At 57.3% G+C, this 15,674-nt stretch overlaps 2 protein-coding genes across 7 annotated transcripts; both read right to left on the minus strand.

Moving 5' to 3' along the window:
* Positions 1-832: 832 nt before the first annotated feature.
* Positions 833-2,376, minus strand: LOC104342233 (sulfotransferase 1B1-like). The gene is made up of 7 exons (XM_086463983.1): positions 2,229-2,376; positions 1,903-2,031; positions 1,689-1,786; positions 1,456-1,582; positions 1,275-1,369; positions 1,019-1,199; positions 833-945 (listed from the first exon to the last, which is right to left on the minus strand). The coding sequence occupies exons 1-7, from the start codon at positions 2,374-2,376 to the stop codon at positions 833-835; spliced, it is 891 nt and encodes a 296-aa protein (XP_086320109.1).
* A 2,480-nt stretch (positions 2,377-4,856) lies between these two features.
* Positions 4,857-12,028, minus strand: LOC104344324 (sulfotransferase 1 family member D1-like). Of its 6 annotated transcripts, XM_086463920.1 has the most exons (8): positions 12,013-12,028; positions 6,198-6,329; positions 5,996-6,118; positions 5,786-5,898; positions 5,562-5,688; positions 5,377-5,471; positions 5,095-5,275; positions 4,857-4,969 (listed from the first exon to the last, which is right to left on the minus strand). In XM_086463920.1, exons 1-8 carry the CDS (start codon positions 12,026-12,028, stop codon positions 4,857-4,859), a joined length of 900 nt encoding a protein of 299 aa, XP_086320046.1. The 6 variants fall into 6 exon arrangements, with proteins under 6 accessions (XP_086320046.1, XP_086320045.1, XP_086320044.1 ...); XM_086463919.1 differs by lacking the exon at positions 12,013-12,028 and having other exon boundaries at positions 5,786-5,883; positions 6,198-6,342; XM_086463918.1 differs by lacking the exon at positions 12,013-12,028 and having other exon boundaries at positions 6,198-6,342.
* Between the last annotated feature and the right edge of the window lie 3,646 nt (positions 12,029-15,674).

The following is a 15,674-nucleotide window of genomic DNA, read 5'->3' on the forward strand; positions in this document are numbered from 1 at the left end:
CAGCAACGGCAGGGGAGCAGGGAACCGGGTCCCTGGGGTTACCGCAGCAGCCCCCAGCCCAGCGGGAGGTTTAGGGGTGCTGGCTGCACTCCGAAGTACCCCAGACCCACCACCCTGCACCCCCCAGCCCGAGCGGCCGAGCAGGGCGCCCGCAGGGTGCCCCGGGGCACCCGGCTCACCTGACGCCCCGCTGCTCCGCGCCGGGAGGCGACGGCGGGAGGCGACGGCGGGAGGCGGCGGCGGGAGGCGGCGGCGGGAGGCGGCGGCGGGAGGCGACGGCAGAGGACAGGGAGCCGCGGGGCCCCGCGGCGGCTTTTACGGGAGGAGAAGGTAAGAGGCAGGGCGGGAGAGGGCCACGGCGGCAGCGGGAGGGAGGAGCGAGCGCGGGGAGAAGCCGGCGGCCGCCAACCTCCCGCCGGACACCTCTTGCCCCGCCGGCCCCGCTCCCCGCCCAAACGTCCCGGCCCGTGTGCCCCCCCGCGCCGTGGGGACAGGGAGGCCGCCTCTGGCGGCCCGCTGCCGTCCGGCACCTTCCCGGCACACGGCTTTGCCGAAATCCCCTGCGATCCGGCGAGCTGCCGGCGGCAAAGCCCCCGGCAGGGTGGCTGAGGGGACGTGGGGTGACAGCAGCTTGTCCCCAAGCCGAGGAGAGGCCAGGGGCACGGCTGGGTTGGGGTCAGTGCAGGCGCAGGGCAGTGAGCTTCCCATGGCGGGGGGAAGGGAGGAGGTTTTATTTCTCTCCAGCAGTCCCAGGAGAGGGGAAGGAGCCCCCAGTGCGGTGGCGGTGCCATCAATACAAGTCAGATTTTGGGGGGCTTCAAGTGATGCCTCCTCAGATCTGGGTGCGGAAGTGCAGGTCGGTGCCCGACATCTTCTGCGCGTAGTCCTGGTCGAAGCGCTCGTTCTGGACCACGGTGAAGTGGTTCTTCCAGTCTCCGGCAGTGCCTGGGACCGGGTGAGATGGGGCTCAGTGGGGGTCAGGGGGATGATGCACCGGGAGCCCCCCACAGCCACTCACCTTTGCGCATGAAGGGGGAGACACCGTGGTCCATGAGCTGGGAGGGCACCATGGTGTAGTTGGTGGTGGGGTTGTCCCGCATGGCCTCGAAGGAGGTTTGTTGGGTGATGGTGTCCAGAGCCGCGTCCGGCAGCTCTCGCCCCAGGAACCGGGCCACCTTGGCAATCTCCCGGCGGAGGTCCTGCGGGACACAGACCGATGCTCACCCCTCCTGACACCCCCAGACCCCATCCCACCATCCACCCTGGTCCCTCACCTCCTTCAAGTCCTCATAGAAGAGGTAGAGGATGGGGTGATTCTTCCTCCGCTCCCAATAGTCCTTGACATGGTCGTACCAGGAGCCATATGCCACTGAGTGGGGAGTCAGCCAGTGGGGTGTCAGTGGGTGACAGCACCCCGCAGGGTCTCCACATTCACCCATGAGTGCCCTGTCCCACCTCTGCCAGCCATGAACTCTTCCAGGTACTGGGCCCATGTCCCAGGGTGCGGGTGCAGCTTGTTCATCAGGTCAAAGTGGTAGAAGGAGACGGCCACGTCCTTGGCATTGCGCCCCACGTAGATCATCTGTGGAGAGCTTGGTGACATGTGGGGACTTGCAAGGCCCTGGTGGGACAGGTTCCCCCCTTGTCTCTTCTGGGTCCCTCCAGGTGTGTCCCCTTCAGCCTGCTACCTTGCAGCCGTTTTCCCAGAACGATTTGGGCAAGATGTGAGCTGGGATGTGGGTCTTGATGATGCGAGGGGACGCCATGGCCTCCAGCTGCTCCGTGCCTGCAAAGATTTCCCCCAGGAGCATTCCCAGTGCCAGCAGGGTGCCCCCCTCTAAAACCAAACCTGCCCCCCATCCAGCACCTGTTGCCCCGCGCTGCCTCCTGCCACTCTGCTACCTGCTGGCATCTTCCCGGGGGCAGCGAACTCCAGCATGGGCACACGGTTGATGATGATCTCCTGCTTGCATTTTTTGGGGTCGCCACCTTTCAGGATCATGTCCACAATCTCACTGACCCAGGTGGTGCCTGGTGAGGAGAGGTCAGGTGTCCAGCTGGCGTCATTCCCACCAGAGGCCCGTCTTGGGCACCACAGGGGCACCATCTGCCAGCATTACCTTTCGGAATCACCTTTCAGCATCATCCCCCAAGTCCCACCCCAGGGGGCTGCAGGCTGATGCCTCCCTTCCCAAGCACAGCCCCTCTCCGGTGCCAAGGACGCTCACCAGATTTGGGGAAGGTGACCACCACGATGTCCTCAGGGCGGCTCTGGAAGGTGTCAATCCGCTCCCAGTTGTGGGCGAAGGCGTTGACCATAGGGATGCCATGCACTGTGCTCCAGGGCTGCCGCAGGTAGGTGTCCGAATCGGCCATCCTGCCGGGGATGGGGACGTGTGGGTGGGCTGGCTGGCAGCAGGGAGCATCATGGGGCCACCTCATATCCCAGGGTCCGTAAAATCCCTGCTGAGCCAATCCATCCCAACCACGGGAAGGAAACCCTCCCTTGCTTGCTGGCATCCTGGGAGGTGGCAAGGTGGCAGCTGCCTCCCGCGGGGATTTTGGGGGCCGGCTGGCAGTGCAGGGAGCGTAGAGGGGCACGGTGGGCCCTGGGGGGTTGGCTCAGGTCAGCACAAGCAGTGGGCAGCTGCCTGTACCACGCTGGCAGCGCTGTTCCTGGGGTGTAAAATCTCGCAGGGGCTCTGCTGGCTGGGGTTTCAGGCAGCGTTCCCGGCTCTGTTGGAGGGCGGCAGAGGAAGCCCCGCCTGGGGGGGGGGGGGGCGGGCCGCGGAGGGTCCGAAAGAGACAGGAAGGGGGAGCGGGGCTTTCGGGACTCCCTCCGGGAAACCTTTCCACCCGCCGGCCGGGACGGAACCGCTGAAGATGGCGGCTGCGGGACCCCCACGCTGTGAGTTTTGGGGAGCGGCTTTGCGGCTCGTTTCCGTCCCGTGTCCGTCCCCCACCCCCCCCACCCCCCCCGCCCAGGCCCTGCGCTTGCAAGGCCAGGGTACCCCGAAAAAGGCCGGGGTCTCCCCCCCTACCTGCCTCTTCGTCTGGTGCTCTGGCAGGGATGAGGCAAAGCTTCAGGGGCGGGATTTGGTGGTTTCCCTCCCCGGCGTGGAAGATGGAGGCGGTGGGACGCGCCTGGGGCGGCGCGGGGAGGCCGAGGGACGTCGTTAGGGACGGGACCCGGGGCGACCTGGTCCCAGCGCTGCGGAGGGAGGGGTGAGGGGAAGGGGCGAGTGGGGGTGGGGACGCAGCCCCTCTGGGAACGGTCCCCAGGCGCCTGTGATGAGCTGCGCCGTACTCAGCACCCCCCGGTAAACACGCAGGTGGAGGGGGGTGGGGGGGTGGGGGTGTGTAAATTACAGCTACCCCCCCGCCCCCGCCTGCAGAGGCAAACGGAGGGAAGAAACCCCAACCCGCGTCCTCGGGGGTTCGAACATCACCTTGTCCCAATCCAGGGGTCACCCCCGTGGACGCCCCCAGCTCCTTGCACCAGTGTGGGGCTCGCTAGTGGGTCAGGATTTGGTCGCCCCTACCACCTCCACCTGCAAGGCACTCAAATATGGGTCCAAAGTCTGCAGGGTGGCAAAACACGAGAGCAGCCGATATGGTGTTGCTGGGACAAGGGTTTAAAGGTGCCCGTGGGGGTGAAATACTCCTCCTGGCCTGCTTCCCATGGGAGAACACAAGCCAGGAGGGCAGGAGAGATGGCAGTTGGGCAGGGAAGCAGTTCACCTTTTTGCAACCTTGAGAAAAACGTCCCCGATTTGTCCCCACGGCCAAGTTCCTGGTGAGGCGGGACACACCATGTCAGGGCTTCGGGTGTTTTGCAGGCAGGGACGTGCCCTCTTTGTCCGTCCATCTGTCCACAAGCCAGCAAAATTGGCTGCGTGTGCAAACCCCACAGGCAAAGCCAGGAGCTGGAGGAGCACAGAGATCTTCATCGGCATGTAAATAAATGTGTGGAAAGGATTTATTCCTGTGGGAGATCTCCCCTCATAGTGCTGCTGCTCTTTGGGAGTCGGATCCATGTTGCATCTCTTTTGGGGATGAAACAACCCACTTGGCTGCCTTGCCAAAAAGCTGCAATCTTGGAAACTCCAAACCAGGCTGGAAATGGGGCATATCTGTGGAATTCAGAGCTCCAGAGCAAACCCTTGCCCCTAGTGGGATGTGGACTGGTTTGCTCCAGCCATCCCTGAGCAAGGGCTAGGCGCAGCTGGGTCGGAGGTTGCAGGGTGTGTTCCCCATCCAGCAAGGACATTGATGTTGCCGAGCGGGTCAATACGCCAGCAGGGAGCTGTTGCCCTTCACCTTTCCTCCGCAAGCCACGGGCTGCTGAGCTCTGGCTGGGCCAGCGAGCCTGGGGCGAGCCCCGCCACCGCCCGCTCTGTCAAGAAACTTGCCACAACCCGGAGGCGTGAAGGCAAGCTTAGGCTGCGGGGCAGCAGGTTCACCGGCGGTTTGGGGTTTTTCCATTCTTTGCCAATCTTCGCTCCTTCCAGACACCTTCGTAGGATGGGGCTGGGGCAGCCCAAGGTGTCATTGGCCAGCGGTGGTTTTGGGGAGGATGCCCACCCCTGGTGATGCCTGACTACCACTGGCTAAAAATCCACTGTATGCACCCACCCTCCTGCCCAATGAGGATGCCCCCAGCCGCTGCCCAGGATTTGGGGGGTTCAGCCGCTCCCCCTTTCCTCACAGACAATGGCTCACTCTCTGTTTATCCCAATTTATTGCAGGGGGCAAAGCAAATTGGCATGAGGATGCTCTGCCCGGACTCATCCTCCTCGCTGGGTGAGCGGGGAGAAGCGGAGCCCCCCCCCCCCCAAGGAAGGGGGATGAGCCCCTCACACCTCCATCTGGAAGTGGAGGTCAGAGCCCACCATGTGCTCCCGGTAGTGCTGGTCAAAGCGCTCATTCTGGGCCACGGTGAAGTGGTTCTTCCAGTCCCCGGAGATCCCTAGGGGTGAAGAAAGCGAGTGGGGCAAATCCTGATACCCCTGAAACATTTGCAGCCACAGATGGGGGCTGCAATAAAGGTCAGGGAGACCCCTCCCAAGCTCTCTACTGCTGGCTGAACCCCACCTTTCCGGAGGAAGGGGGAGAGGCTGTGGTCCATCAGGGCGGTGGGTATGGTCTCATAGTTGGCAGCAGGGTTCTTCTTCATCTCCTGGAAGGAGGTGTGGTGGAGGATCCTCGCCACTGTCGCCTCTGCCACCTCCTTGCCCAGAAACTGCAGGATCTTCTGCACCTCCCTCTGCGGGTCCTGAAGAGTGGTTGATAAGGTGAGGCTGACAAAAAGGGGGGGGGGGGGGGGGGGGCGGGGTGTGTGCACCCGGGGTCCCCTACCTTCCATCCCACCCTCACCTTTTTCATGTCCTCATAGAAGAGGTAAAGGAGCTGCTTCTCCTGCTTCTTCTCCCACCAGCCCCGCACGTGGTCATACCAGGACCCGTAAGCCGCTGCAGGATGCAGTTGAAGGGTTAGCTGAAAAGCAGGGTGGTGGGGGATGCCCTCCCCACCAGCATTTTGGGGTGCAGCTCAGCCCCCACCTTTGCCAGCCATGAAGGTCTCCAGGAACTCGGCCAGTGTGCCAGGGTCAGGGTGCAACTTGGCCATCTGGTAGAAGTAGTAGTAGGAGATGACGACATCCTTGGGGTTGCGGGCCATATAGATGATCTGGGGACAGCCGAGGAGGTGGTTAGGGGGTGCAGAGCAATGCCTCCTCCCTGCTGACCCAGGCAGGGAGAGAGGTGGGGGCCAACCATGGCATTACCTTGCAGTCCTTGTCCCAGAAGGAGGTCGGGAGGAGCTGGACCGGGAGATGGGTCTTCACCAACCGCGGGGGTGGGGTTTTCTTCAGCAGATCGATGCCTGTGGGACAGGGGGCTTAGCGGTTTGAGCCCCAGCACCCTCCCCCACACCCCGAGTCAGCCCCCCTCCCCACCCAGCCCAGGAGGCACAGCCGAGCTGGGGGGCTCACCACTCTCCGTCTTGGGGGCCTTCATTTCCAGGAAGGGCACCCGGTTGAAGATGGCATCCCGTCGGCACTTCTCCACATCGCCGTCATGGTAGATCATGTCCAGGATCTCGCTCAGCCACGTCGTGCCTGCAGCACAGGGACAGCGTTACAAGGGCTGCCGTCCCCCCTCTGGCCCCCCCTGCGCCCTTCCCCAGGGCCCACTCACCCGACTTGGGGTAGGTGGCAATGAGCAGGTCATCTGGCCGGGCTTGGAAAGCCTCCACCTGCGGCCAGCCCTCGATGAAGCACTTGTAGAGGGGGATGCCGTGGAGGCTGCCCAGCTCCTCCCTGACCACGTCTTCCACCCCCATGGCCGGCGGCGTGTTCCCGGGGCGCTGGCTGGCTGTCCTCCCCGACCGCAGCTGCTGCGACCTGGCCACCAGCTGGATCCTGCGGCGGGACCGTGCCCGGGGCAGCGCCCGTCTCCGCCCCCGGTCACGTGCAGCGGGGCTGTCCCGCTCCCCTTTTGGGACACCGCCGCGAAATCTCCGGTGCCGGCCGTGCGCTGGGGCCGCGCCCTGAGGGGCCGGGGATGGAGCCCGGCATCGCCTCTCCTCCCGCCCGGCCGTGCGTCTCCCCCCGCTGCAGCCCCACTCATGGGTGCCGCGGGGACCGCTCTGCCACCCGGACACCACCCCCCCTCCAGCAGCCGTACCTGCCGGGGTACTGAGGGCGCTGGGCGGCAGCGCGGCTGCCCCGGCAGCGCCGGCACCGCCGCCCTCCCGCCCCTCCCCGGAGCTGATGGCTGAAGCAAGCTGGCTCGGCCAAGGGCCGCCGAGGGTGGGAAGCAGGATTAAAGGCCGAACGGCCGAGGCGCGGGGCGGTTTTGGGGTGAGCGTACCCCGGGGAGGCATCGGGAGGAAGCGGGGGGAGCCTGCGGGGCCCCCTGACCCCCACCGCGATCGGTCGCTGGCGAGGGACAGGCGGGCGGAGCGTTGCGAGGGACAAGGAGCCGGGCGGGGAGAGCGATGGCGCTTGGGGGGAGGGCAGGACGAGCCGGCTGCTTCGCGCCCGGGTGCTGCGATGGTGTCACCGAGGCCGGTACCGGGGGGCTGCGGTGCCGCCTGCGGCCGCCACGGGGCGCCGCCGCCGCAGGACCAGCGTGGGGACGCGCGGAGGAGGCGGGAGCGGGGCCGGGGCCAGCGGATTCCGGGCTCCCGGGTCTCTGCCCAGCGGGGGCCCTGCTGGGCCCGTCTCCAGGCGGCCCGGGGCCCGTGCGGGGGCTGCTTCCCCCCGGGCGTGCTCCGGGCCGGGGTCGGGGCGAGGGTGCCGCTGTGCCGGGCCCGGGCTGCAGCCCCGCCGGGCCCGGGTGTCCCGTCCCCTCGGGGCTCCTCCGGGGCGGCTCCGGCCGCCGCTCTCACGGTCCCGGCGCGGGGCGACCGCAGACGGAGGCCGGGAACCGGCAGCGACACCGCCTCCCGCCCGCCCCGGACGGCCTCGGTGTCCCGGGGAGGGGCCGGGCGAGAGAAACGGGGGGAACCAGGGCAAAACTGGGCCAAAGCGCGGCAGCCCGAGGCCGCGTTGGTTGCATCGGTGCGGAGAGGGATCCGAGGGAAACCGCGCTCTTGGCTCCCTGGGCCCTCCGGGCGCGGGGCCCGCAGCCCAAACCCTTCCCGTCTGCAGGGTCTCTCTCCCCCGAACCCCTTAGAGCACCGTTCCCAGCTCTTCCTACCCACTGGGCAGGGACCAGGGAGACCCTACGAGCTGCAGGCACCAGCTAGGGCGTTCCCTGAGGATGGGCTGGGAATCCTGCGGGCCCCCCCGGCACTAGCAGAGAGCAGGGCTGGAGAAAAGCGGAGGGGGGGAGCACAGGGGCCGACGGCAAGATGGAGGTGAGGTGCAATGCCAATGCCAACACCTCAAGCTTTGGGCCTCGGCACCCCAGGACCCTGGCATGGGGCTGGCACAAGGATGGCTTAAGGATGGCTTCTTGGGCAGCTCCAGGCTGGGCTCTGCCCCTGGCTGGGGCTTCCTTGTGAAAAAAGCAGATGGGAAGAGCAACTCCATCTGGTAAGAGGCCAGGTGGGAGCCCAGGAAGCCATTCCCGAAGCCGTGGGGTGATAGAGGTAGGTGCAAGGGGCCAGGTAAAGACGGGGAAAGTGTGGGAACAAGTGTGTGCCTGGGAGAACAGAGGGCCACTGGGGCTGGCCCCTCACCGAGTGCTGCTGGTGACATGGGGACACACATGAGGGACACCCAGCACCGCTGAAGTGAAGACGTGTGATGCTTTCATCTTCCGAGCACTTCAAACAGAAACAGGACCAGACTGCTTTCATACCTGTTCTTCCAAGAATTGGCTAAAACTCCATGGCGTCCTTCCTGGCTGATGGATTCAAGCCTTTCAACAGCAATCAGGGCTGTGCACTGAGTGCCAAATCCAGGCAAACGAGGGGTATCAAACATGGGCTAACAGAGGGAGGACATCAACGGATGTGTAACATGCTTTATTTGCAAGAGAAAACTGATTTCCATCTCTCTGTTCCTCCAGAACAGCTTCTGCCTTGCCCCTGTCATCTGACACAGCCCCCTCCACCCCATTAGCTGCTTCACACCACATTTTCTCTCTCACAATATACCCTTTTTTCCCCCAAGGGTCCACTAGAGGATGACACAGACTCAGATCCCTGCCTTATGGGTGCTTCGTCTTCACACAAATAATTTGTTCTCCTTAGTAAAACTTAATAACTGCATGTAATTTTAAAAGCAGTTTGTAGTTACAGGCAAGAACTAAATGTCCTTCCTGCTCCTCATAGAATTTATATCAACACAAAACTTGTGTTTCTATCCTGCGTTTCCACAATGCCCAAGCAATGCATTAAGAGCAAATAATTTCTGAAATCAGAGACGTCTGGAACAGGATCAGACTCATCAGGGTGCACTTCTTCCTCCCAGGACAGTCCTCACCCAAGAGCTGGGATGGCCCCAGGTCCCACCAGCACAGCACTTATACTCGCCAGGGCTGAGAGGCTCAGATCTGCCCCTAGCCTGATGCATCTCATTTGCCCTGTGGCTTCCAGTGGCAAAAATACATCAGTGCGAACAACTGTGGGCTTAGAAGAGTGAATAACTGTATGGAAAATATAAATGGCAGCATTGTGTGCCTCGTGCTACTCATAATAGCTTCCTTCTCGCTTGCAAGAACAGTCTTTCCCCTGGCAAAGCCTTCCAGTGCAATTAGCAAATACAAATATTGCCGTTTGTGTTCCAAAAAAATCCCAAAGCTTGTTGCCTGAAGTTGTTTAAAACCTGCAAACAGACTAAATGAGGTGTCACAGTTAGAAAAACTCCTTGCTTGTAGCGGCTGGGTTTGGTTGGGTAGCTGATCCTGCGTGCTAACCTATAGAGGCCTTCACTCTTTTCACCACCTTGACCTTTTCATTGGTAATTCAGGAAATAATTTTGATATAGGGAGATGATTCTCGCTATGTCCATATCAACAAGTGTTTGTACTTAATTCTAGCAAGGAAGAAACCTTTTTCTTGAAAGTAGAGCCATGTGGCCTTAAACTGTGTTCGGTTGCCGCTGCTGTTTCAAATTATTTTTCCTTATTGCCATCCTCACCCACTTGTGCCTGCTATAATTGCTGCCCCCTCCAGCAAAATCAGGGACCTACAGGGCAAGGCAGTTCAGCTATAGGTAATTTCAAGGTAGTTCATGCTGTGGTGACTTCCCTGGCTTTGTTCCGTCAGGTGTTATATGCCAGCCTGACATAGAACCTATTTGTGCTAAGAAAGATATGAACAGGTCTAGTTCTGCCTTCTGAGGGCCAAGCTTATACAGTCATATTTTCCTTCTGTTATGACTGAACCAGGAGTTTTCCTTCTGTCTGAAACAGAAAACAGTAGGCTGAAGCAAAATTAAACAGAAAGAATCACTCCTCTATTTGGAACAGGATGAGGATTTAAAAACAAAACAAAACAAAACAAAAACAAAAACGAAGCACCAAAAAAACCCCAACAACAAAACAAATAAACCACCAACCAACAAAGACTGTAAAAAACGCAGAGCCCGGAAGGATATTTTGGTAGTAACCTTGCAGGTGCAGCTGCTAACGTAAATGTTTTCTAACAAAAGTGCATTTTATGAACTGATGTGTGACTGTTAACCCATGAAGGCTCCTGTAGTGAGAGCAAGGTTTGGGGAGCAATTACCTTTGGCCAGGCTGATTTGAGGCAGGTTGGGTAATTCTGCTTTGCTTCAACTTCTGAAAAAATATCTGAAAGCCCTTCCTAAAGTTTGGCAGGGTGGTGATGGCACCGGCGTGGCTGGAACTACAGAAGTCCAGCAAACCCTGAGCAAAGTAACTCCTCGATGCTGCAGGGCTTAGTTTGGCAAGGGAAAGGAAATTCAACTGCACCCTTGTGGCCCATCCTCTTGGCCAGGGAAAATAATTCCCGGTGGTGCCTTTGCAGCTGCTTGCTGCCCAGCAGAAGGCTGGCTCTAGGGAGAAGCTCTTCTTTCAAAGCAACGTAGCCCCACCATTTCTGAACAACTTGGTCTAATCTGCTTTTTACGGGAAAAGCTACGTTGTGACAACAGAGATGCTCTTGGGTCATCAGGCTGTACCCTGAAGCATCTTCTTCTCTTCTCTTCTCTTCTCTTCTCTTCTCTTCTCTTCTCTTCTCTTCTCTTCTCTTCTCTTCTCTTCTCTTCTCTTCTCTTCTCTTCTCTTCTCTTCTCTTCTCTTCTCGTCTCGTCTCGTCTCGTCTCGTCTCGTCTCGTCTCGTCTCGTCTCGTCTCGTCTCGTCTCGTCTCGTCTCGTCTCGTCTCGTCTCGTCTCTTCTCTTCTCTTCTCTTCTCTTCTCTTCTCTTCTCTTCTCTTCTCTTCTCTTCTCTTCTCTTCTCTTCTCTTCTCTTCTCCTCTCCTCTCCTCTCCTCTCCTCTCCTCTCCTCTCCTCTCCTCTCCTCTCCTCTCCTCTCCTCTCCTCTCCTTTCCTCTCCTCTCCTCTCCTCTCCTCTCCTCTCCTCTCCTCTCCTCTCCTCTCCTCTCCTCTCCAAGTTTCTTGGGTTATTTTTAAAGTTACTGTCACATTTACAGTAGACATGTGCATGTGCAACAGGTTAAAGAAGCCATCTCCCAGAAAACCAGCATTCCACTTGCCCACTATTTGCTTTTACACCCTCCTATTTGATTTATTGGTGTAAATCATATCAAATACCTATCTATGTACATCTGCCTTTTGTTTTCTCGGGGAACTTTTCCCTCCGCTGGAGCATTGATGGTGAGGACCAGGACAAGCACGCCATGGGGGTGTCCCATGAGCTGTTGGTGGCCGAAGTGTCACTCACTGCACATGTGAGCGGGAACTCATGCCAGCTCTTCTCAAAGTGATTGCACTTTTATATGTGTTCATGGACTTACGTTTCCATTGTTAATGGTAGATGATTTACAGCAGCACAGGGGAGAGGCTGCTTTCCAGCAGGCGATTTAAATGCTGCGTGACCTTGCTTTTTGAAGAGTCATTTAACCTTTGAATTGCATTTACCCTTATGGCTTTCAAGTCTATTATCTTATATATGAGTGGTAGACCCCCAAAAGCCCTGTTTTGGCTTCCTACCTCCCCCCCACTTAATTCTTGCTATTTTTGGCTACACTCATATTCCTCAACAAAACCAGCTCCTGTCTGTCACTCCCATGAAAAAAATACAAGCAGTAGAAAGTTTAACAAGACCTCTACCAGAGATTTCCTGCAAGTTACCTGCTCAGAGGTCCCACTGCCATTACTGCAGTCCTTGGCTTCCCTACGTTTGAGCTGTAAATGTACTACTTACAGCTGGAACAGCATCAGCAAACACACTTCTGGCCAAGTGTCGGTAATATGGCTTTCGCTCAAACTTTGGAAACAGCATATGACTGATATTACAAGGACTTCCAGCTCCTAAGTTCTTTAATAAAGTGACTGCTAAAAAAGAAATACTGCAAACCTCTCAAAATGCTTATGTGATTTCCCAGTGTTAAAAAGTGGCGCTTTGAAGTGTACCTTTGGGACACAGCATTATGAATTTCCTCTTACAACCAGCGTTACGCGGACGTTCAACTCTGCAAAACTGCATCAATACCGTGAAACTTGCTGAGTGCCCTTCTACCTTGTCAACACACTGTGTCCCCGGGTGTGGAAAGAGGGACGAGTTTGTCACCACTGCATATGGCAGAGCACGTCATGTACTCCTGAGTAAATGCCATGGCAAGGCCATTCCCACTCCTGAGAAGCCAGAGCAGTGTGCACGTGCTGCATCCGTTCTGCTGATGGCTTCTCATGTCCCAGGAAGCCTAACTTAACTAAGGAAAAGGCTTGCAATCATTACAAACGATCTCTGTCTCCCAAGTAATTTGGGGGAAACAGATAACCCCGTCAGACAGAAGGAGTCGGGTTGGACACAGAGGACACAAGAAGCACAGCCCAGATGGCGTGAGGAAGGGCACCTAAAGTACCAAGTGGCGGTACTGGGAGAGATGGGGAGAGAAACACCGCTTAACCACCGCAGCTTTGCTCACGGCGAATTTTAACTGCAACATAAACCACTCTGGGCCGTGTCCAATACCTCCTGTGCAGCCAAGGGGGGAGGAGGAGGGCTGACGTCATGGTGAGGTGGATTCAAGCTGCTCGCCGCTGTATGATGAGGCAGGACTCGAGCTCATGACCTGCACTCCCAGCCAGTTCCAGCTGCTCCTGCTGGCCAGAGCCGCACACAGCCTCTGCTCAGCTGTAGCAAGGACATCCTTACAGGATGACTTTTGGCCATCCTCTTTTCCCAGCACCCCTCTGGCTGATGAACTGCAAGTGTCCTGAAGAGTTTCTGGGGAAAAAATAGAGCCAGAGCCAGAAGGCAGAGCCTGACCAGCTGGCTGGTCTTTTTCCCACTGGGCAGGATATTGAATGCCCTCTGTGTAACAAAATAGCTTGGCATTTGGCCCACACAAACCAGAAGTGATGCCTTCTCACCTGAAGGGAATTAAAAGTGTTTCACCTCCCCGCATGCAACAAGTCTCTTCGTGATTAATTTCTGTCGGCCCATGAAGGCATCTCTGCCAGAACATCAAGCTGAGATCCACAAAGCATGCAACATTGGTGCTTTCTCCAAACAAAACCCAGCTCAGACAAAGAGGTTGTCATGTCACCTAAAATTAGAGCAACTTCAAGTACCTTCTGAAGCCATCAGTATACCTAAGTCCCAAAATTTTTGTCCTTCATACTGTTCTGTGTCTTAAAAAACACAGCTAAAAGATTAACGGACTCATTTCTGGTTAAAGGTGTTTTTCTGACCCTGGTCTGTTTGCAAACGGCTTCTTGTTCAGGTAGTGCTTGGGAGCAGGAGGCAGTGAAGCTGAGACAGCGATCCTCCAGCAGTGTCCCCCAGTTCTGCAGTTTAACAGACAGTTCAGATACCCAGAGGGATGAGGAACTGCTCACCACCAACCTCCTCCCAAAAAAGCTCTTCCATCTCTACAGCTGCTACCCCCCATGACTCGAGGACAGCCCATGCCCCTTCAGCTGCTGAGCTGGAACAACTCTGCTGTCAGGGGAATACTCAGAAAGCATTGCCCAGACGGGACCAGCTCCCCAAAAAGTTTTTTTTTAAATCAAAGAAGCCATTCATTTAAACAAAATTGATGCAGATTCGGAACAGCAACTCCATGCTTCTGGAATTAAGTTAACATTTTTAATAGGGAAAATATAAAGAAACCAGAGAAACAAAGCAGAAATGAGAAGGCTCATCCCCAGCTCCTGGTCACTGCACCTTCCGAGGGACTCCTGCTCCTGGCCTCTGCTGCAGCTAATGGTCTGCTCTGTCCATGCCCTGAGGGCCTTGAGGAGCTCCTTGTCTCTCTGTCTACAGCTGCTCCAGCTGCTCCAAGTTCCTTTCAAGCTCTCCCTGCTGAAAGTGCATGGAGGCTTCACTGCCCCGGGGCTCCAGCCAGCTCTGTCTTCAGCAGTTTTAGGGCAAGCCGTGTTCAGAAGTGGGGGGATGCTTGGGACAGCCTGCTTGATCCTGGCATGGGGGTGAGATGGGTGAAGGTGGACCAATGCAGCGGACATTGTCCTGCCAGTCTGACTTTATGAAGGTTGCTGTTGTGCTGCCCCATTTCAACTAATTAAACGTGTCCTATGTGTGCTTCTTGGAAAGCTTCAGTATTGTGCTCACTGGCTCCTCTACCACCTCCTTCTCTGTTATTTTACTTTATTTGTCAGAAGCCAAGCAGTCATGCTTTGACGCTGAAGGTGCTCCCAACAATTTTCTTCCAGCAATTTGGTCCTTAGGGGTCTAGCCCTTCTCTCTCCTGTAAGATGGCTAATTGATTTCACTCCAGGATTTAATATATACTCCCACCCTGGCACAGGTCCTGTGCCCTTTGTACCTCCACATTACTGCCTCATCAACCCCCTTCCTCCCACCTACTGCACTATGTCCTAGCGTGCTTGTCCCTTAGGCTCCCTGCATTTGTGCAAAAGCACATGAATAATCCCACTAGCTTCATTTCCTTGTAGCTTGCTGGCAACATTTCCCGAGAGTTTGCCTGGAAAGCCCCTGCTGTCCCTGGCCAGCCATCCTGCTCTGCCGTTGCACTTCATTCATGGTTGTCAGCCTCCCTGTGTCACTGGAAGTGCTGCCAACCAACCTTCTGATCTCCCGGAGTTTATCCAGATAAGATAAGGCAAAGAGTTGGTTTCAAGGTCTTTAGTCCACACTTCTATTTTCTCATTTGGCACCTCCCCAAGTGACAGGAGAACTCCCAATTTTCCAGTGAAAACTGTGTTGTAAATGTAAATCCACGGGCACAAAGCATAGCTGTGTGGGTGTTAGTAACTTGTTGGCATGCGCTAGACACCACCTGGCATCCCGGGCAGGAACAGGGGTGCTCCTTCTTCCCATCCGCTTCATCCTGTCAGACAGGGATGTCCCATGCCAGGCTCACCACGTGGGCAAGGCGCATCAGCAAGACCTGTCAGACTGGGAACTGCCTCAGGTCCTCAGCTGCTGACCATCCAAGTTGTCTTTCTTCGAACCAGCTGCACTCCTTGCGCTCTCTTGACTCGCCATGAGGCAGTCTTTGATGGATGGGAGCACTCCAAAATTCCCACTCCCACCTTAAAAGCCGGGCCAAAAGCCCTCCCCATCTTTCTTTGCTGAAACAAGGCAGGCCAGGCTTTTGATCATCAAAGTTTTCCTCTTTGGAAGGAGGAGGAGCCGTCTAGTCATGGGTTCATTGATTCCCTGCCCAGCAGGAATGTTTGCTTGGGCACAGCCAAGCCACACCTCTGATGACTGTAACAGGCCGCGCTCCTTCTCTTTTGATATACTATCAGCTGGGTTTATCAGAGTATCAACACAACCTCCTCACTCCAGGACCGGTCCCTTCTGGCCAGCTGTCCCTGCAGAGTGGGCAGGGGCTGCGTGGGAGCTGAACTCACCTCTTATTTCAAGGAATCTCAACAGCAGGTTTTAAGCTACTTATTTACTTTTTTTGGTCTGTGCAGGAAGTCTGAGCTAAAAAAAACGAGACAGAAGTATAATTACTCTGGCACGCCTGCATTCCTGCTCCAGGCTCAGGCGGCGAGAGACTCTTTCTTGTCGGAGCCAGGAAGAGGATCTGATCCCTGGAGATCATCGCCACAAACGTGCGTAACTGAAACCTGCAGCC

Source organism: Leptosomus discolor, chromosome 4, assembly GCF_034619465.1.
Source record: "Leptosomus discolor isolate bLepDis1 chromosome 4, bLepDis1.hap2, whole genome shotgun sequence".
In the NCBI taxonomy this organism is placed as follows: domain Eukaryota; kingdom Metazoa; phylum Chordata; class Aves; order Leptosomiformes; family Leptosomidae; genus Leptosomus; species Leptosomus discolor.

Excerpts from the sequence above, each read along its gene's own strand:
- LOC104344324 (XM_086463915.1), bottom strand. The coding sequence starts at position 6,342 with ATGGGGGTGGAAGACGTGGTCAGGGAGGAGCTGGGCAGCCTCCACGGC. Across the intron at positions 6,119-6,197 it reads TGCCACCTACCCCAAGTCGG|GCACGACGTGGCTGAGCGAG; the intron begins GTGAGTGGGCCC and ends CCTGTGCTGCAG. Across the intron at positions 5,689-5,785 it reads TCTGGGACAAGGACTGCAAG|ATCATCTATATGGCCCGCAA; the intron begins GTAATGCCATGG and ends GGCTGTCCCCAG.
- LOC104342233 (XM_086463983.1), bottom strand. The coding sequence starts at position 2,376 with ATGGCCGATTCGGACACCTACCTGCGGCAGCCCTGGAGCACAGTGCAT. Across the intron at positions 1,787-1,902 it reads CCCCGGGAAGATGCCAGCAG|GCACGGAGCAGCTGGAGGCC; the intron begins GTAGCAGAGTGG and ends AAATCTTTGCAG. Across the intron at positions 946-1,018 it reads CTCCCCCTTCATGCGCAAAG|GCACTGCCGGAGACTGGAAG; the intron begins GTGAGTGGCTGT and ends ACCCGGTCCCAG.